Source organism: Lissotriton helveticus, chromosome 2_2, assembly GCF_964261635.1.
Source record: "Lissotriton helveticus chromosome 2_2, aLisHel1.1, whole genome shotgun sequence".
NCBI lineage: Eukaryota > Metazoa > Chordata > Amphibia > Caudata > Salamandridae > Lissotriton > Lissotriton helveticus.
Genome location: NC_136060.1, coordinates 170,689,133 through 170,711,745, shown reverse-complemented (window position 1 = coordinate 170,711,745; position 22,613 = coordinate 170,689,133). Strand labels below are relative to the sequence as shown.

The 22,613-nt window shown below is 44.6% G+C and overlaps 1 protein-coding gene across 2 annotated transcripts in view; it reads left to right on the top strand.

Moving 5' to 3' along the window:
* SLC30A9 (solute carrier family 30 member 9) overlaps positions 1–22,613 on the top strand; it is a 680,727-nt gene that overhangs the window by 207,320 nt on the left and 450,794 nt on the right. For both annotated transcript variants that reach the window (XM_078678253.1, XM_078678252.1), the window contains exon 6: positions 12,091–12,173. In XM_078678253.1, coding sequence (XP_078534379.1) covers positions 12,091–12,173 — 83 coding nt within the window. The remainder of the gene's footprint in view (positions 1–12,090; positions 12,174–22,613) is intronic.

Here is a 22,613-nt window from a genome sequence, read left to right as displayed (position 1 = left end):
ATCTTTATGGCTTGGTTGCAGGGGACCCCTTATTTTCCGTCCTGTGCCTAGTTTTAAACCTTTAACATATACATATAACATATATTTGTTTGGCGGCTGGTTGAGGATCGACCGTCAAGCACTGTGGGTGGTTGCCGCTATCTAGTGGTCTAGGGTGGTTTGTACGGGTCTATGAAGCTATCTAATGATGACCACATCTCTCTGTTGGGTTTCCTCCAAGGTGTGGTCTTAATGCAGTGCTGTCGGCTCCTCTTTAAGTACGTTACCCAGTTTAGCCACCCCTTGAAAGTGGCCTTGGTGGTGTCTTTCCACTTGGCTAGTACTGTCTTTGTTGCACTAGTTAGGAGGAAGTCGAGAAGGTTTCTGTCTTGTTGTGAGGTAATGTCGGTGTTGAAGTGTGCTGTGGTTAGACCTGAGATGCACTGGGTACTCCAAAATCAGAAATACACTCCTACTTGGCTATCACTAGAGAGAGACATCCTTGACAACACGGACCCTCTAACCCTCCTCACCACCAACAAACAGTCACTAAAAAGGAACCCAATATTCAAGATAATAAAACAGGCCCTTCTCAAAGTAGACCAAAAGTTAGAGATAAGCATCAAAAACTCTTAAGTGGGTAGCGCTCTGGGCAAACCCCAAAATCCAATACAGAAGCAGACCCCTAGAAATATCAACTTGGAAGCAACTAGGCCTCTCTCACCCAGCTCAGCTGGAGGAGAAGGGCACACCCCACACTTTCAACACCATGAAGGAAAGGTATGCCCTCCCAGAATTAGAACTATACAACTTCCTGGCCATTAAATCGTCTATCACAAAAGCGAATCTAAACAAGCTGACTCCCTCAATATGGAAAACATAAACAAGACCGGCCACCATGTATCACACCTATACAAACTCCTCCGCCCCACATCCTCAAAGCTCAACGCTAAAAACACAACCTACTGGGAAACACAGATAGGCTCGAAACTCACAGAACAAGAATTACACACCATGTGGTCATCCCCGACACGTAACATGATATCACCGGTATTAGCTCAAACAAAATTCTGGCTGCTGCACCAAGCGTACTGGACTCCGGTTCGATTGGCGAAACTAGGTCTTAGAGAGAACAGCCACTGCTGGAACTGTAACAGCGAAATATAGGGGACCTAGCTCACCTAATCTTCTACTGCAGCAAGGTCAAAATTTTTTGGAATAAGGTGTTAATGCTTTCGATTGCACAAACCGTTCTGCTGGCTAAGCATGAGGCTATCGGGGCCTGGGCTGAGTTATATGACATGTCAATTCCCGGGACCTGTTGACGTAAATCTACTTGACTTGCAAATGTTCCGAGGGGGAAAGGCATGCTGTTGTTTCTCCTCTGCGTCTCGTCTTAACACAGCTCCTTGTTGGTTCCAGACACTTGAAGTTGTTTAAGTGACAGCACAGCTGCACGACGTGAGGGGGGCGTGTTTGGGTTCAAACGAGGGGCATGCTCAATCTAAGTCTTTCAGAAAGCTGTGGGCATCGCAGGGTTGGTGTCCGGAAAGTGGATGCATCATGGTTGCATGTGTTGGCTACCAGAGAGAGGTCTAGCAGCACCCTTACATGGAACAGGCGATGTGTTGGTGAAAAACAACTCAAAATGTTTCATTTCAAGCCATTCCTGTTGTTTTGCTCCCCATCCTGGTTCTCTTAGTTTCATTTTTCCACTACAAGTACCAGACTAACAAGCATTTGCAATGCAATAGGTCTTGCATTACTGAAACTTTAAACTATTGGTGTTGCTTTATTACTTGCAACACCAATAGCTCAAACTTTCAGTAATGGGAGACCTATTGCATTGCAAATGCTTGTTTTTTTTAGTGTATTGTCATGTTCTGTAATAGAACGGTGTGCTCATGTTCAGGCAGCAATAGGTTTTTATTTGCTGCTTGCCTTTTGAGCTTGCTAGTCGTTCCTTGTCTTGGACACAAGCTGTATGTAATAAATCTTCTTCAAGACCATTGTTTCGTGTCATCATATATTGGCGACAAGGGAGCCTACGTCGTGCCTCCGCACACCGACCTGGAGTTTGTTTCGGATACCTAATTTCACAACAGTAGCTGTGTGGCAGAGCTATATTTTGGCTGGCTCCAGCTCCATATGCGGTTTAGTGAACCTCTTTGTTTCATTATTCTCGCCACAAGCAGCCTAAAAAGCAATCCAATGATATCCTGCTGCATGAGTTTTGGTTTCACTACTCACAAGCTGCCTTTGCGTGCATCTTGTTCTTTTATCAGCGTGTGGGGCAGAAGTGATCTGTATTCTACAGCGCAATCTCTTGCTCGGCGTGTTTAACGTAGGCATCAGCATGCACTGTGTCTTATGGCTGTCGTACTCTTCCTGGTCCAGGGTCATGTCACTCTGGCAACGCATTGGCGGCCATTTTGAGCACACCGTAGTGGCAAGACAACAGTATTACATCTATACCGTCTTCGTATGTAGGGCACGTAGTTATCCATTTGTTTTACAAAAATGTGGTTGTTTTTATGCACAAGTGTTGCTCATTACGGCAGGAGATGCTTGGATGAGATTCTTGCTGATCATACAACAACTACATTTTAACCTATTTTCTACATAGTGGCATTCAGGTATTTTTATTTTGGGTGTCATTTATTATTTATTGGAGTATTCATCTGTTTGACACTTGAGAGAATTGCAATGGTATGATATCTTTCGTAGAATGTATTTTAAGTGAACTTGTGTTTTACTATGGCAACTTCACATAAGTTTGCACAACTACTTCCTTTCCTCCAACATCTGGGTGAACCACAAATATAATGGAGGCAATGGTTGAGACTGTTTGAAAATTATTTGGTTGGCATAGATTCAACAAAATATTCACCCGAGTACAAGCATGCATTATTATTTGGTTGTCTTGGTTAGGCTGTTCAAGATGTTTTTGACATTTTACCGGTTGCACCTGCACCACGAAAAGACTCTGGTGATAAATAACACTTGGGATGAATACAAGGAAACTTGAAAGATTACGCAAACAGTACTCTGATGAACCAATTTTTTTGTTGGAGAAACAGAAACGCTCTCAACATGCTGAAGAGTGTTTAAAATACTTATAAATATTAAGGAGTTTGCTGCAACCTGTGAATTTGGTGTTAATGTTGACACATTCACAGGCACCACACTGCATCACAGTTTCGGCAATGCTCTCTATAAAAGAATGTAGGCAGGCAAGATCACAACGACCAATAACCATGCTGTACGATAAAAAGTAAAGTTCTGCTGCACACATCTATACAACGAATACCACCCCCAAAGTGCTCTTTAGTAAAAAAAAAAAAAAAATTACACACACAATTACTAAGCACTTTAAAATCTCTATTTTATGGAAAGGCCCGGAGGCCAATATTATGCAGTATACCTTTATTGCTCCTCAAACACAGCAATATTAGCCTCCGTGCCTTTAATAAAACCATGATTTTCTACCCATTAAACTGTGGAAAATCTGCATTAACTGTAGAGAATGAAAACCAGACATATGCAATGGAAATTCCAGAACTATGGGAAGACGGTGTTCAGATTACGAAAGCAAGTTGGTTCAACACTAATGGTAAAAAAAAAACTACACAAACAGTGGCCAAAATACACAAAAGACAATTGGAACACGTTGGGTATGTCCCGTGGTGCGTTCTCTCTTCTTTTAAGTGCTGTTTTGACATATTATGTGAGTGGTACGCGGGCTCTACTTATTTAGCCAATGGCTGAATCAGGATCATGAAAGTTTGTATAACCTAGTAAAAAGTGATAATCATTTACATTGTTGTAATCTTTAGTAATGAATTTGAAGCTATTGGCATCTCTTCTGACATCACGATATCTGCTGCCTCTCACTGACAGCTGAGACAGACTTTCCGGTCTGAAGCACTATGGGAGAGGTGGTCCACTGTGTCATGGGAGTCACTAGATAGCTTAAGACGCGTGTTGAAACGTCTCTCACCTCTCAATGACTGAGCTAAGCAGCGGAGCCAGTTCCTTCAAATCAAACGCGGCGTACGAGGCAGAAAGTAGGGGATGCGCGGCTACCTCCCAGCCGGGCTCAACAGCTCCCTCCGCCGCCATCTCTTACACTTCTCAGACTGCTCTGCGGTGCCGGAAGTGACGTCCTTTATATAGCGTTGGACGTCAGACGCAGTGCGTGTCACCAGTTTGCTAGCGCTCACTTGCTAGAGGTTAGTGCTGTCAATGGACTTTAACCTTTAGGGTTGAGGTTACAAGACTAAATAAGTGTGCTGCAAAGGCTGCTGCGGAACATCACGCAGTTCCCAGTACTGCAGCGCTGCCATCTGGTTGATGCAAATGACGACCTGCTAAGATAATCAATGTGGCATTCGCAGACTGCGACTCTGAATCGCAAGCATGACCTGAGACGACAAACTCTGGACCTCACTGGTGGTCATCGATAGGTCAGGGTAAAGCGCTATAGATTTTTTTAAAGTACGAAAGGGGTGAGCTGCCTGTATCTACATGGTTTGTCATTCTAAACAAAAGGTCTTTCTTGAACGTGCTCTCCGTACAGCTTAGAAGCTATGCGTCTGTCTCCCAACAGTTTGAGTAATCTGCAGGGGCTGTGGAGGAAACAACGTGCAGTTCTTCGAAATCAGTCAATCCCCATCCGTTCAAAGCTGCATGTGGTCTGAGTGATTGAAACAGGGACAATCTAATTCACAGCATAACTTCCGTATTTATTTGGTTCTGATCTTTCTTAAACTCTACCATTCCAAGATGGCCTCCGCCTTACTACAGTAGGTTATTAAGCAACAACGAAGGACTAAAGGAACCATCAACTGCTGAGTCATGTTAGCTCTGGGGCTTAAAAAGCGGCACGAGAAATTTGAGACAAGCTTTTAGTTCTACAAAACAATACACAGACGTGGTGGGAGTAGAAAGTAGTTCTCAAAATTGTTGTACGCGCTCTGTACTTTGTTGGCCAACCCGGCGTTCTTCACTAAGATTTAGAGGCGGAAGAGGAAGAAACGGGTGCAAGACAATTTAGTCGTCCCTTGCTGGGATAGCGCCCTGGGCAGAAATACATTTGGTGCCCTTCCTGCAGCTGGTGAATAAAATAGGGTAGCAGGGGGTCCCTTTTGTGTATACTGGTCATTCACACATCAAAGCAGTAATTCAACCACCCCCTCAACACAAATTAATCGGTACCTCCCCCAAATATACTGATTCACTCTTGCATAGCCGGAGTATGCTAATGCTGAGTTGATGGTGTGAATGGAAGTGATGGTGTGTGTAGGGGGGGTGAGAGGGAGATGGGAGAGGAAGAATGGGGGGTGTAAAACGGCACCTGCAGCAATTAAAAAAAATAAAAGACTCAAAACAGTTTAGACTGAATAATGGGAGTCAAGTCAGAGGGGTGCTGACTAATGCAGACAGTTAAGTACGCCCTTCTGAATTGTGGCGCCCTGGGTCAGGCTCCAGCTCGCCCATCACAAAAGCTGACCCTTCTCCACGGAGTGGAAGACACAACACCTGTAAATATTTATTCTTTGTCATGGCAAAGCCCCGCACTGATCAAAACGACAACCACACACACGGTCCTCGGGTAAATGAAAAGATCGCACAATAGGTGTGCGCGCTCTCAGCTTATACGTCTTTTGGTTGTTGGAGTCCCTTGTCCAGTTTATTCTCACATTTTTTTATTCAAGTGCACAGAATTCAAATTATGAAAATCACAGTGAACACAAGTTTTTGGAAAACGTCACTTTTCTTTTGTAACGTATTGTTTGCTACCTCTTGCATTTTGTTTGCTTTTGATACTTGCACAAGTGCCACCATTGCCTACGTTTGTTCTTCCCACACAGCACCTCCTCAGCTCACCCCACACAGCACCCCCTCACCTCACACAGCACCCCCTCACTTCACACAGCACCCCCACCGCCCCGGGACTCCACTTCCTGGCGCTGGTGTGCGCTGGTCCTTGACGGCCCCAGTTCGGAGCGCTCGGCGGGGGGGGGGGAGCGCTGACCTTAATACGGCTTGGAGCAGCACAATGGGCGGGCGGCCCCCGCTCTGAAGCCAGTGTGTGCCGAGCACAGGGGGCGGGCAGGGCTCTCGGGCGGGCACACACACACAAGCCCCAATGACCCCATAAGCCCTAGTCTGACCCTACCACACCAAAGGCTCGCCCCAACACCTCTCTACTGCCCAACACGCGTTCCTGCGGCAGGAGGTGTGTGCGAGGAGTTTCACTACTAGGCGTCTGCCGAGAGAGCGCCCACATTAGCCAGTCCCTGTCAGAGGGCTCGTAGCGGGGCAGAAACAAAAACAAGACCATTCCGCTGGGTTTCCCTGGGCTAAGGCTTCGCAATAGACACCTCCAGCAGCCGCGACAGTTCCTATGAGAGGGGGGCTCTTGAAACAACCTTAAGCCTGGAATAAACGGAGAGAAAGGGGCGAGGGGGTGGGGGCGGTAAAGGCAAAAGGGGGAGGAGGACACAAAAAAAGGAGCTTTCCGCTTGATTTCACCGGCACAGAATCGCGTGGCATAAATTAAGCCAAGGAAGAATAAGTGCACTGGGCAGGACTCCGATGGATTCCACCATGCTTTTCAGCTATGCTTTGCAGCAGTAATCGGGAAATCTGTGCCATGTCATCTTAACAAATGCGGGACAAAGGAGAGGTGCGGGCGGAGGGAAGGGGTTGCCAAACAGGGAGTCAGAGGCAAGAAACAACAGCACAAACAGGGGGGACAGGAAAAACTGCACAAACGGGGGCAGGGGCACGAAGAACGGCACAAACAGGGGAGCAGAGGCTTACCTAACGTCCTGGTTGACGCTGCTCGACTAGTAAAATGGTGGCCGCAAGCTTCCGACCATTTTCGGATTCGGGGGCGTGTATTTGTTGTTTTGAGCGACGGATGACGTCACTGGCGAAAGAACAGCAAAATGTACGCCCCCGAATCCGAAAGAGACGGAGCTTCTTTCGAGGGACGCCTCTCTCCTCCAATGGCTGGCCTCAGTTTAGGAAGCCAGCCAATGGAGGAGAGACGAGGAGAGAGGCGGGTTTAAGCCCCCTCACTGAAAGACAATAATTCTCCAACTTCCGGCTGGCAAGCCAGCCGTCGGTCCGAGACCTAAAAAACGTCAGTCTGGAACAAGTAAACAAGAGGACAGGGAAGGTAGCCTGCTCAGTTTTACAAATCAGACAAAACGAGCAATTAAAGATATCGAACCGCTAAAGAAGTTGTCTTTGTGCCTACTAACCTCTTGAGTGATAAGATGAGTACGATAGGATGAGTACGAGATTGACATACTACTGGGGCAACCCCAGACCTGGTAGAAGGTCTGGGGTTTCAAAGACCGATTGACACCACAAACCCTGAATTTATGGCAGTTGTGCATGAAATTATGATGAGAGGCAAATGGTGATCACTTTCACAGCAGCTCTGATGTTCAGTGGCCGCGCGGCTCATGAGAACATAAAAGTGGCCGCGAAAGTGCTCCCAAAGGCTGCAGGCTGACAAATGGTGCGCGCGCACTAGCGGAAGCATCCTCATCATGAGAAGCTGTAGCTTACATATAGCGCAATCCTCTGGTTTAAGGGTGATACCGTGAGTGTGCGGATCAGTGCCCGGAGATTCACACATCACAGAGGAACAATCAGCAAGTGATCACTGCAGGCTAAAGAGCTCCACTTCGACAGAAGCTGCCATCCCAGACCACATGATCTGGTATTCCGTCCGAACTGGAGGGCTGCGTACTGGGGCTTAAGGAGGAGCCACAATGGTATGCTGTCAGGGAGAGTAGCACACTGTCTCCTTCTCAATCATGAACTCACCACCTACAGTTCCTTTATGTACTGGTGCAGCTTGTATTAGCTCTCTCCAGCCACAAGACGCAACTGCCCGGCAGTGTTACAGAGCAGTGAGCACCCTTCTCTCCATGTAGGCCTTACACACAGTACTTACACACCACTGACAGCCACTCAGACACTGGATGCGTGCAGGAATACTAAAGCGTAGCAGAGTGACGTTTCTGCACCGAGGGGAAGGGTCTGGGAGGGGAGGCTTTCACCCCAGTGATCCCGTAAAGAGACAGAGCAATCAGGATTCGTTTGTGAATTAGAAAGACAAATATGAGCATTTGAAGCATTACAGTGTCATTGCCAGCCAGGAAACATTTCAAACACAGTGATCAAAAGGAGACGGAATATAACCCCCTACACTCAAGAGGAAACCACCTCACTAACCACCGAGGAGAAAGCTCTAGGCCCTGCAAGAGCCACAGGGAACTAGCCCTGGTAGTCATATTCTCCCCCCCCCCCCACCCCCCCCCCCCCCGACAGGCAAAAACCACTATGAGAAAACCAACAGGCTTGGCATTTGTATAGTGCAAGTAGAGAAGCACACACAACGTACAGGCACAAAAGGAGCATGCACACAGACCAACATCAGTCACATGGAGCTTATAAAAATCAGCAGAAATATCTGAACAGCGAACCTAGACCAGGTTCAATAACACCTACAGTAGATAAGAAAAAAATTCATGCTGTGCCTACTCCCAGCAGTCCCCCTTATGCTGCAAGGAACATACAAAAATGGTGCTACTTGAGAGTACAGTAAGTCTGCAAATAAATCCCATAGTATAGACTGTGAGCCATAAAGCTCACCCTATGCATAACGGAAGGCCAGAAACCCTGCTAGGCCGAAGAAACTGGCCAGAGGACTACTCCCAAGGGGTTCGTCGTTGTCGCAATTTGACTGTTTTCAAACAGCTCACCACCAATTTTCTCTTACAGTGAATGACCACGCCATGTAACAAAATCCATACTGAGGCTAACCAATGAGATTCATAAAGGCGGGTACAAGGTAACTATAGCACACAACAAACCCGGCGCACAACAAACCCAAATTAATTCAAAGAATCCAAGCTATAGTGTGGAGCAGACTGCTTCAATTTCACTCAATCTACAAATTCTTAGGTTACTTGGCCAGAAACAAATCCATACTATAGGCCCTCCATCACTCACCAGTCAAAAAGGAATTTCAACTCAAAGATTCAACTACCTGCCAAAAGATAGTTCTTCCAGATGCACTGCTCCACACATGCAGCCACTTTCCTGGAACCACTATGTTGAAGACATCCTTGCACCTTGAGAATCCCTAAGCATCTCAAGGGTTTCAGCAGGTCACTGGCATGATCAACGGATGGCACTTGCACCGCTTGCTACTGTATAGCGCTCTGTTACTCAGCAACTTATTTGCAGGTCACTTAACCACGGAGCTGTGGGCTGACTCGCATGTCTTGAACCCTGAGGGAACATTTGCCCGAATCACCCCAAAGCGCACTATTTTCAGACTAAGACTGTCAATTATACCCCACCATGGTATTTTTCCGAACAAGGCTGGACCATCAGTGATATAAGCTGCAGGCATGAACATCACTTCCACCCTTTTCCTAACGAGTATGTTTGGTACGTTGCACTCAGAATATAACAATCTATCGCCCTATACAGCGGCTGCAACCGTAACTCGTGTTGCTATCAGAGGAAAGCTATGGAAAGCTAGTCAACGTTGCCATCCAAGAACACTGCGACCAGATAGCGTCCACATAATTTGGGTGAAAGCTGTGCGCCTGATGTGTTTAGAAAGCAGCACTATCACTAAATATTTATCAATCCTTGCTGACTGCAGTATGGTATTTGCATAAAAGATATATGCAAACCTATGATTTGTCTCCCATTTGCTGCTGGGTCAAAATGGGACTACCACCTGCAAGGCATTTTAAAAACAAAACACATACACTGTCACAGTTTAATTTAAAACATGCACGGTCAATAACATGTTCTTTTTGGTCTGATCGGATATATGATAGTTGATGTTTTTTTACTTTTGAGAATAACACATTTAATTAAGAAATGTGAAACTAAAACGACCATGCATGATAATTGCTGGTCATTGGCGCACCTTTAAAAATGCAGAACTAACCCCACATACAGTTAAGTCTAGCATCATTTGAGGAGAGGCTGTGGCCTAACGGTTGGGGCGGTCAGCTCAAATCTGCGGAACGGGGCTCGAGTCTCGGCAATGGGGCTCAACATCCTGTGATTCTGGGCAAATCACTTAATGTCCCCATGCCTAACAAAGCAAGAGAGACACCTTGGAAGCAGATGTTTCCATTCGAGAATGCCCTTGGAACACGCAGGCAGCTTGACTGAAACTTCTGCTCCAGGCATTGTCATAAACTTTTTTTGCACGCAGAATGCCGGTGCCTTATCAGAATGACCCTCCAAAAAATGTGTATTGCTGTGTGCTGCACGGGGTTTGGGAAGCTGGGATAGTCTGTGCACACAGAGCGCCAAAGCTGGGTCAGCAGTTTGCAAACAACCTTAAAACGTGTAGCCCAGTGATTTCTTTCCTGCAGAGCATGCAGTCAACCACATGATGTTAACAAGGAGCGTAACTTTGATGTGGCTGATGGGAAGATACCGCAAAGGCGAAGGCTGGGACGGGTCGCCTCCCAGATTAAAAGTATGAGAAACCAATGATAAAAGCTAGACGGTATAAAAAAACAAGCAGTTACTGATATGCGCTCCACGATTTTACAAGATTAGATTAAGTATCAGGTGGTAGCATTTATAGCTATTTCCTTGGTGAGTCTGCCATGTAACGCTGCCGAATTTGCAGCTGGAGAACAGGGTTCGAGCCTGGACGTGGGCTGTATCACTTAATTATAAATAAACAGAGATCTCGGAGGTTAATTGTAGTTGGTCCATGCTGCTTCCCCCTGAAAGGGAAGAAAAAGGAAGTGATGTATGGGCCAACAATCAGCAAGATAAGAACAGCAATGCCAGATTCCACCAATGGTGAGTGACAAAACAAAGACAAATGCAATGGATGGAGTTTCAGTAGTAATACTGATTACTTGATTCCTCGCAGAGGCAGCGCATGCGCTGCTCTATACGAGACCTAAAAAGCAGGCTGAACATATTCTTTCATAAGGGTGCATTTAACTGCTGTGGCAGCTAATATTCAAAATAGAGAACCGTCCATATTCAAGATACTTTTTTGAGCATTTATGGAGAGCCTTAGAGCTATCCCTCCAAAAACACAACCAATCCCTTCATGGGACCTCAACATTGTTTTTACCCGCTCATCAGGCTTCGATTGCCGTTACATTATTGCCCATTTGACTTGCTCTCCTGGAAGGTGATCTTCCTCAGGGTGCTGTATTGTAAATCTATAAGTTTTGGTCTGAAACACACAAGTAGTTTGGAATTCTTTAAAGGAAGGGCTGAATGGTCAATGTTTTACTTTTTATTGTATTAACAGATTTTGATTTTGTTTTTATTTAAATTTTGCTATGCAGTGTCTGGCATCTGTGTTAGGACAATCTGCAGAAATAACAAACTAATATTAGATTTTTTTAATTGCCTTTTTATAATACTTTTTAAATTAGTCTGTCTCCAAGATTATTGTACCAGTTTAGGTTAAGATTTAGACAACAGAAGTAGATAGGTGCGCAAGAGATGTGTCTGAATATTATCTCAACTATTATATTGAATGCCCCACTAACAGACTAAGAAACCCAAGGGTGTGTTTTCAAGAACCATAGGAGTATCCCTCACCCCAACAGCAGTATTTATATGCACTGCCACAATCTGGTTTTCGGTTTTACAAATGTCTTGCCTACTCCTGCTTAATTTGTTATACTTTGTACTAAACAGTGTTAGTGCAATTATACTTTCTGCTGCTTACTTTGGGTATCACATTGGTTTTATATATTGATTAATGTTGCATTGTGCACACCTCAGATCCCTCATACATTCATTCACCTACAATTTAGAAGAAAGCACAACACCTTTAACATAGTAAATGTTTTGGCAGCCATGTTGTTCCAATTACATTAATTTCATTGCCACTGTGGACAGAGGCAATTCTGTTTCCATTGTGCTATATTAAATCGTACAAGGCAAATTTAACTGTTATCTGGAAGTAGAATGTTTTCTGATTAGTTTATCCAAGCCGAGCTGTTTTTTATATTCATTATTAAATGTGCAAGTGCACATGATATTGACTATTGACACTGTTTTTGTAAACAGAGCATTGGAAGTTTGGGGCAGCCCCGAGGCAATTTTGAGGGAGAGGAGGCTACGCAAGGATGAAGAAATAGCATACAAAGAGAGTAAGTCCACCCTGTTTAAATTTGCCTCCATTGACTTCAGTCATTTACTGTTTGTAGTTTGTCATTTGCCAGTTCTAGGAATTACTAAAATCTATTTGATGATATATTGTTAAAACAACATGACCATGTGCTTTATTTGCCGTAAACGCAAATTATTGTAGAAAACTCTGGTGTTGAACGCAAATCTTTTTATTGCTAAATGTTGTATATACTGCCCTAGGTGCCTTTTAACTTCCCATTAGATAGTAAATGCCGATATGAATTAGTTGAAACTGTTATTCTCAATAAATAGTGTCATCAGAGAGAGAGAGAGAGAGAGAGAATGAGAACGAAAATCCTGGTCACGTCCTCCTAATTAGACTACTAAATCATGAAAAAGAGCATGGCTCTTTAATGACCTTAGGGAAGAATACATTCAGGTCACTAACACAATATCAAGGGATCAAAGAGATATTTGAGGGGATGTTTCACCCACAACTTAATGCTTCATCATCAATGTGTCCCCAAACCGATACAGGGGTCCAGAACTAGTAATTAAAAATACCTAAGCGCGCACCTAAGAGATCTTCTTTTATTGACAGGTGCCCTTGGTTTTATTTGAATAAAAATATACGTGGTTCAATAGATAAATCAGTGGATATTCAAGGACCCAACCAAACCACTTGTAAATTCTAACATGTTACGACTGATTTTAATGCCTATACTGGTCTGCTATCTTCTTCAGGGCTCATGAACTCTCTTCTGACAATCTACATTCAATTCGTGCAAATTTATGAGGCATATGAGAGCCTTATGTAGTTAGGTGATCCATTGATATCACCAGTGAACCATATATATTTTTTAATTTTAATCATGCGATGAGCCCATGTCAATAAAAGATCTCCTCGATGCGCTCGTAGGTATTTTTAATTACTATATTTGGACCCCTGTATTTGTCCAGCTGATGATGAAACATGCCACGAGAAGGTGACCCCCCTCAAATATCTCTTATATCACTGATAGCCGCTCTGCTGCTCCCTGTGCCCACTGCCGTGTATTGGTCCATCTTCTTCTGCAGCACTCCATTTGGTGCTTTATCCATAACCCTCTTCAGGCAAAGCAAGGACTCCGGTAATTCCAGGTCAATCAAGTACGCTTACCAAGCCCCACACCACTACGTCAAATAGGTGCAAGCTGCAATCCTTTGATGCTCCAACCTCAGTCTGGTGTTCCTCAAGCCGGAAGCAGCGGAGGTAGGTGAGGGCCAGAACAGCAACCCTATGCAGAGCTGGTCCGGGCACCCTCAAAAACCGGCAGGGGTTCCTGAAGCTAGTAGTATATCAGGAGACAGACCCCACAAGGAGAGTCAGGCAGCAGGGGCACCTCAAGCTAGTAGTATAACAGGAGACAGACCCCACAAGGAGAGTCAGGTGCTTGGCACCAGTTCAGAAGTTTCTGTGACAAGAGTCAGGGACCCTGACCAACATTTACAGTCAATGCAGCCAAATCACAAGTCAACACTGTAGTGTCTCACTGCGCATTCACAGCACTTGATCTCTCTCCCTTTTAAGTCAGCCAATGGAGAAGAGGGGCAGAGTTTACCCTCGCTACTCTGAGACTTTAAGTCTCGCTGGCGAGACTGCGCATGTGCGCAGCCTATGCCAGTCTCGACCTAAACATTATCATTGTATGTCTCTATGAACCGGGAGTGAGTTGCCCCTGGAGATGTTTTCATCGTTTTGCCTCGGAGATGCATGCACCCTTTGAATTACGGTGTTCTCTGAGGTTGCAATCTTGGTAAATGGTGGAAATAAGGCTTTTGAATAAAGGTTCACTGCTTTGTACTTTTTGCTGTGTCTTGAGTTAAAGCCTCAAGGTATAGGCTTCATAAAGTTCATTTCCAAATACATGCATGCTGGTAGTTAGTTTGCACTGTTTGTTACAATGATATATCTTTTTTTCTTTGAATGCATGGTGAAACCTTTGACAAAGACAGGAGCCCTGGTAGTGTATGAGTGCATACTATACAAAAGAGAGAGGGGGGGAACCAAGGAGCTATTATAAGGTGTGCCTCTCAGATGTTTGTTAAAGACCTATATGAGTGTGTTGTAATTTTAGAGATTAAGGTCTGCAGGAACAAATCTTTAAAGGTGCTTCCAGCCATGAGGTCTAGTTGGCATATATATTAGTTATATAATCTTTAATACCATTTCTTTTGTGCACACCTGTAGTCTGCGAGGCGCTTTATAGGGTGTCCAGAGCCCTTTTGGTGTACGTGCGCGATGGTATTTTCACCTGTTAACATTGAAAATGTCAATGTCAATATGAATAACCACGCAGTCATGTATAAAAATGAAATCGCACCTTTAGTGAGGAATTTGCTCGTTGTGAACTCCACTTCAACCCCGACTCAGAAATACGTAGGCAGGCCTGAGACCCAGGCCAGAGGTCATTGTTCAACAGATCACAGGTGGGGAGGCACATAGGCAGCAGACAAACGCACTAACAGGAAATCCCACAAATTGCCACAGCGACACCACAATGGTCCAGGGAGATTGGCCCCAATAAAGCGCACACAGCTGGAGGGATGCGCGTGTTCCCAAAACACCATCAAGTCCGATGCCACATGAAGTTAGGAACACTTAACCAATCAGGACACAGTACATGTAGTGATCACGCGCTCACCAAGCTGGACATTTAGGCATGTTACCCACTGGCCACATTTTGTCCAAGCGAGGCCGAGGCCCAACTGGATTTCTCACCCAATACCTTAATTTATGGAACCAAAGACAGAGGTACACATTCCTTACTAAAAAAAGGACCACCAGAAGCATTTTATTGCATTCAATGAACTGTTTACAAGTCTATGTTAGACCGATTGTAAATTGAGACAGTCCTCAGACCTTGTGCATGGGAATGTGCTCCCTTGCCTCATTGTTTAAATAACCCCTCCCATGCTCGTGACGGAACCGTTCCGTCACGAGCCTCGGGTGGGCTGTGCTGGTGACGGAACGGTTCCGTCACGGCCCGCTCGCCGCGCCTGCGCGGCACGAATTCCGCACCTGCGCTGACGTTCTAATGGGCGGGCGGGTCCGTGACGGAACCGTTTCGTCACAAGCACAGCTCACCTTAGGGCCGTGACGGAGCGGTTCCGTCACGAGCACGGGAAAGCCGTGCGGCCCCTCCTCCCCCTTAGCGCTGCGGCGGAATAGCTGCCGCAGCAAAGGGGTTAAACAAACTGGTCGCCTCTTGCTTTTTCAAGGTATTTTATGTTCAAACAACACACCTGTCATCTTGTGTATCTTTGTGTGTAGTGTTTAGTCTTTGTATTAAAATAAGTTTACTTTTTATTTTTTTTAAAAAACAAAGCTATTCTATAAATTAATTTGTTCGTTCATATGGTGTTGCTGAGGTATGAGTCTCCAGTCCAGTGTATCTAGTCGAGAACATCTTGGAGTCTTGTTCAGTCTTGCTGCCCTCTGAGTCAGGTGCTAAAAGGGGTACTTGTTTTCTAGTTCTAGTTTTGGGGGTCTGCAGTACAGGAGCTTTAGAACATCACAAGTGAAAGACCCTGGTTATTACAATTCATGCCCATTAACTTATGATTGCCCTGTGACCCTCGGATCCAGATTTCAGACAAGAGTCTAGTCTTTTATACAGAAAAAGGGTGTTTAATAAATTAAACCAAATATTCATGCGGTAGACCACTGTGAATTAGACGTTACTACCAGAGTACCTGAGGCTATGGAGTGAAAGGGCTAATAGAGAGATCTTGCGCTTCAGCTACAAGTGAATTTAGGATGATGAGTTTAGCAAATACTTGTACCTGTAGAATGGAATGAAGAGTACTAGAAAGAAGCTCAAGACTTGAGTAGTCTGGAGCCTAATGAACTATGATTATTAGACCGGAACTGGGTATTGCCTGCAAAAGACAAAGCTAGGGAGACGATGCATACACAGTTCAAGAACCAACAACGTTATTTATTTAATGAATACATTGAATACATAAAGGAGAAGAACATTATACTACATTCAATAAATGATATATTGTATGCTCTGTAGAAAACAGTCTGCCTGCAAGTAATATAAGTTGCAATAGGGCAAGTAATATTTAGATGATAACTGGTAGCCAGCCCTTAGTGAAGAAGAATACTAAAGCGCATCTGTGCATGAGGCATCAGGGCTCAGAAATCACTCGCATCTGAAGATATAACTCGTTTTTTTGTAACAAACAATTTTTATTGAGTTACAATCGCCATTTGTAATACAAGTGTGTATTAATGTAACATTGCATCTTGTATTATGCCACTCAAGTGAAGAACATTCTAAAATGTTTCGCGAAGTATTAAAATCTGAAACAGGAGCCGTTTGAAAAACATTCTCAACCCCTCCCTATGCCTCCCAAACCCCACTCCTCAAAGTGAAAGAGATCCTAATCATATTGCCTTATGGTTGATAATCCATATGTGCATATCCCTATGTGGTGGTTAGATCATAACCCTTGTAAATAGTTAAAATCATTAGCTTATCACCAGCTCTTTCCTGAGGATAATATAGATCAGAACTGGTGTAGGGCCTTGAATCTGGGTGGATAAGCCCTTGGGGATTCCCCCCCTAATAGATCATTTACATGGGGCTTTCAGAGAATTGTACAGTCTATGGAGGTATCAGTCACAGTACATGTCAAATTTTCCAACGCTAGGCGATGCTACAATGGAGAATGCCATTGAGTAGTATCTAGGATGGGGACCCTTCTTCCAGTAGGACACAAGGTCTGTCTTGGCGGCTCCCAAGCATTTCGGGTCCTTAGCTATATTACTTTTAGTTTGAAATTGGAAATCCAGTGCACCCATCCCAAAGAGCGCACACGGAAGGGTGTACGCCAAGGTCATGCGTATTCCCGCCAGCACCTCCCTCCAAAAAGATTCCGTCTTAATGCACTACTACCAGATATGTGGTAGGTCACCCATCACACACACACACACACACACACACGCATGCACGCTCGCTCGCTCGCTCTGTCTCTCTCTCTACATCTTTTTCTCTCTCTCTTTGTCTCTCTCTCTTTTTCTTCCTTTGCCTCTCTCCCTCCCTACAACAGAAGGCTGACTTTAGGATAGTATTTCTTCAATTTAGCAGGATGCATGTACCGATTGTATAGTAGGTTATAGTGAGCTACTTTAAACAGGACACTAAGGAAGCTTCTATTTAGGTCTCTATGTACACATATCCATAGTTGCTCTGATGTGGCCTGTTAAGGAAGGGAATTCCACGTGTCGCTGTATGAGTGTGTGTTGAGTATTGTCTCCTTAAGGAGTAGCCTAAATAGTGTGGATGTGACCTAGTGCTGGAGTTGTGCATAGTTTAGTCTCTTGATCACATTTAAGAGAAATTAAGTCTTACATTGATTAAAGGTTTTGACCACTTTCCCAGTATTCAATTCGCGTATCATCAGGCAAATAGGCGTGTAAGCTGAAGAGTTTGTTTCAAATTCAAAATCTTTTTAACCTCATCCCACACTGCCAATTCAGTATTTGTCGAGTTGCTCAAGTAGACATTGGAGATCTATCACCCTTCGACTTCCACACCAAGTCCCATAGCTCCTGGGCAGACACAGCTCTATCCATATGGACCCAAACTTTCTTTGATTTCCAAGGGCTCCAGTCTCTTTAATTGGGAGGCAAGGTCTTCCTTGTCCCTCGACCTGTACTGGACCCTGTAGGCCACCCATGGTTTTCCTTATCCCCAAATTTATTGCAAAAAGAAACTTTTAGGTGTGTGGAACAGGCCTTAGGGTGATAATATGGCAAGGCCTGGAACATTTAAGAAGTCTCTATAAAATATTAATTTGGAGTGTGTGAATTCACCACCTTCCTGGATACCAGAAGGTCGCCCTGAGGTCTTGTTGAATTTCAGAGTGAGGGTGGGAAATTAATTTTATAGCAATCGGAAATCTGGGCTGAAAGTTTAATTACCATATATGTGATGTGTTTAATCGTCCATTTAAATTGTGGTTGCTGGAAGACTTGTTCCTCCTCGAGTGAAAGTGCCAGGTTTAGAATTTCAGATTTGTTTACATGTATCTTGAACCCTGATATTTACTGGAAAGTGCCTCCGTGTAATTGTAATTTTGGGAGAGCTGTCTCTGGTTTTGTTAGGGCCAGCAAGATATCCTCCACAAATAGCATGACTGTGTGTTCCTTGCTCCCAAACCACCGTCCTGTCACCGCCTTATTTTCGTTGAGGTGTGTTGCGAAGGGTTCAGTGCTTAAAGCAAATAGCTGGGAAGATAGGTGCAGCATTGTCTAGTTCCCCGTCAAATCGAATTGGCAGAGAAATTTTCCTGTTCAATAGTTTTCTCATGGTGCAAAAAGGGTTCTCGTCTGAGCGACAGGTTCCCCTCTTCTATCTCTTCTATCTCAGAGGGTTGTGTGTGCACCCACATTGTGGGGTGGATAATAATCGATTATCTCGTCTAGGATGATGGCAAACACAATGAGGTGACATTTTGACCTGATGTTGTTCAAGGATGTGGCTAGCATAAGTGTGGTCACTGCAAGGCATGTTGTCTGTTGATACTACATTTCACCCATTAGTTCCCTGGGTGCTGGGTTTTGTCACTGTTGTGTCTCTCTTTTTGACTCTTTGAAGTTGTTGAACTCGAGGATTGAGCCACGGTTTAGTTGCTTGCAAGCGTTCCGCCCTTTTTTGTGAGGACAGCAAGTCTTTTGGGTTTGTTACAGGCACTTCTACAGTGAGTCACAAGATCTGAGTTGCAGCCATCAAATCCGAGACCTGATATTTCATCATTATATTCAAAGGCAATTTAAAGTATTTTAACAATATCCATGAGGCTTTTATAAGTTGTATTGTTAAAATAAGGATAAACAGGTATACATGTAATGAGGGCTCACAGGATCAGCACCAACTGACACTGATATGTTCTAATCCTTAGCCCATACATTCCAAACCCCACAATACACAGAATACAAGCTTTAGGGAAGTGAGAACATTCTATATAAAGTCTGTAACAAATAGAGCATATAACTTAGCCACCACATAAGTCCAACGGGGTATAGCGAGCTGCAGGTGTTCGGTGACAGGAATGGAATGGAATAAGTTTTTATAAAGCGCGATAGCTACCCGCAGGCGTCCTAGCTCTATAACTGAATACGGTGGGATGAGGCAGGTCGGGATTATTTCCTGAAGAAAAAAGTTTTTAATTTTTTACGGAATAGCAGGATGTTCGGTTCTGAGCGGATGGATAGTGGAAGGGAGTTCCAAAGCCTTGCCGCATTAGTAGAGAACTTTCTCCCTCCACTTCTTTCTCTTTTGTATCTGGGAATGATAACTTGGAAGACAAGGGACGATCTTAACTGCCTGTTAGGGTTGTATGGAGTGATCAGGGTGTGGTTAAGGACTGCCCCTTTCCTCCAGTAGGCACGGTGGGCGATGCACATGCTTTTAAAGTTGACCCTATCTTTTACTGGTAGCCAGTGAAGTGCTCTTAGTTCAGTTTTCACTGATTGCCGGCGGGGAATGCGCAGGAGGGTACGCGCCACGCAGTTTTGAATAACCTGAAGTTTTTTCAGGGTGGATTCAGGGGATCCAAGGTATAGGGCATTGCCGAAGTCAAGTCGGGAGAGGATGAGACCCTGGACCATGATCTGTCTGGCCTTGAAAGGAAGGAGAGGTAAAATCTTTCGTATGAGTCTGATAATACCCATGCAGGTGGCTGCAAGTTTTGTTGCCTGGCGCCGAAGGTGATTGCAGTATCCAGCCAGATGCCCAGGCACTTGATGGAATCCCTGGGCGGGGGGCTGGGCCAAGTGCAGGGGGCCACAGAGAGTCGCTGGATTTTTGGGGGGAGTTGTCCAACACCATTAGCTCAGTTTTATCTCCGTTGAGTTTTAGGTAGGACTGGCTCATCCAGGTGCAGACTGCTTCCATACAGCTTCTGAGTTCACTGGGGTGAGAGGAGGGATGAATTAGAGTGACGACCAGTTGCGTGTCGTCGGCGTAGGACACGACTTGAATGCCGAACGGGCGGATTATTTCTGCGAGGTGGAGCATGTAAATATTAAACAGTGTGGGGCTCAGGGACGAGCCCTGAGGAACCCCACAACTGAGAGGTTTGCTGGGTGAGATGGTATTGCCCTCGCAGACTCTGAAGGAGCGATCTGAAAGAAAGGAGTGGAGCCAGGCTGCTGCCGTGGATGTTATTCCAAGCTCTGACATTCTGTGGCGTAGGATGTCATGATTCACAGTGTCTAAGGCGGCACTGAGGTCCAATAAAATAATGGCCGCAGTGCCACCCTCATCTACAATCTTTCTAGCACCTTCTGTTACTGCTAATAGTGCAGTTTCAGTTCCGTGCATGGGGCGGAACCCAGTCTGTGAGGAGTCCAGGGAACTGTTTGCTTCCAGGAAATTAGTGAGACATTAATTGACGATTGACGAAATTGTTGTCTTCTTCGAAGCGTCCCAGAGCAGTGTCTTGGAACAAAAAACATGTATATCAATCATGTTGTAGTTGGCCTTTCAGATGGGCCACTCTTAGGATCTTTTCCTTACAACGGTAGCTATGACACTTTGGCAGTATATTGTATGGTCTAATTAAATCCTCTGTTGTACGTTGCCCCACTAAATGCATCTTGGCCAGTATGATTTGCACGGGGTAGGCTTGTGATGAATATTTTGACTCTGTGGCTTCTCCAAGGCCTCGAATACCTATGCTGACTTTGTAGAGCAATTCCAAGTTCTTCTATCTTTCTGTTGGATGTAATTTTGGGCATTATCCATTAGGATTTAGTATTTTACTTTTAGGGCATCTATGTGGCCTTCCACTTCTGCAAATCTGGATCCAGCTGAGTCCACATCTACTCCCCAGTCATAATCTTTCCTTCGAGATCCGATTTGAGGGTGAGCAGTTCTTTGGATATATCCACTTCAAGTTCCTCACAGAACTTAGATTTGAAGGTTCTACTATCTTTAGCATCGTGGCAGCAGTCCATCATCAGTGTGTTCGATTTAGTATTTGTCTTTACAGCTTGGAAGAATGCCCAAATTTCTTTAAATGTGTTTTTTGGGAGGCATACATAGAGCTTTGTGTCCAGTGAGGCCCAAAGGTGGAAGCAGGAGCAGTGTGTTCAGTGGTAGTCGTTGTCAACTAAATACGATATCTGCCTTCAAAATGGCAGTGCCCCAGTGAACAATATTTATCAAGAGTCATTCATCGGTATGCCAGCTAGTGTAAGACTTCTCCCACCTTAGTCGTTATGTATTTGACACTGTTGAAAAGTGTTGTTAGGCTGGTGCATATCAGTTATTGCTTCAAGAAAAATTGCGGTCCGCTATCTGTTTTGCAAATCCTGTTCTTAAAATGGCCCATGCAGACTTATGCACTGGACCAGAGATTCCTGAAGTATCCAGCCAGCTGTAGGGATGCTTTAGTGCTCACCGCTAGGCCGATCTCCCTCCGCCGTAAGCCATTACCCCATTATTTAAGGTCGTTTTATTGTGGATCGGAGCGGGGAATTTTCCTATGGGTGTCTGTGCTATGGGAATGTATTTGGCCCAGGATGGGGCATGAGACCTGGAATAATGTCTCCCCGAAGGTATTACATTGCCTCAGTTGTTTGTCTGGTCGCTGTGCTAACGCACATTTTGTATGTGTGGAAATGTTCCTCATCGGTTGTCTTGACTCTTTCAATGTCTCTCAGAGATGTGAATGTCGTAAAGTTGATTCTGACCGGAGATTCCACAGACGCTTCCCGATAACGTTTCTGTTGTGATTGGTAATGTGTATTTTTAATATGTACTTCGATTCAAACTATGTAACACTAGGAGCAAATTGTACCAAGGTGTTGTTCCAATGGGGAAGCGTGATGGGTGTGTTAAACAACCTCGTTTGCGTCGTATTCCCTTTAAATTTAATGACTTTATCATGGGGTAAAGTTGAAGTGTAGCTTTATTGTTAGTCGGGGTTGTTTTTGTCTTTGTTTCAATTATAATATATTTTGTTCTTTCGTTTGTAGAGTAAGGGGATATGTTGTGATTGATAATGTGTACTTTTTATATGTACTACGTGTATTTCGATTCATACTATATAACCATCGCGTCTCGTGAGCGTTGTTGTGGTATCCGTGGAATGCAGCTTGGCATTCCAGGGAAGCCGGACAATGTCGAAGATGGTTGATGGATTAAGCAGGCTAGGAGCCACTGTCTGTGTTGGAGAGCAAACTAAATTTACCATCATCATCATATGGCGCATTAACTTTTTGTATTCATCTTCAACAGTTTCCCATCGTCACTCGGGGTCTAGTCTTGGCCCTGCACACCGAGGAAGATGACCCACGGGCCACGTACAGCAAACGTCCCACAGCGTGTCCTCTGTACATCCCTTTATCGCTCCAAAGTGTCAATGAGCGCCATCAGCATGGGGGTGGCTAATGGGCTTAA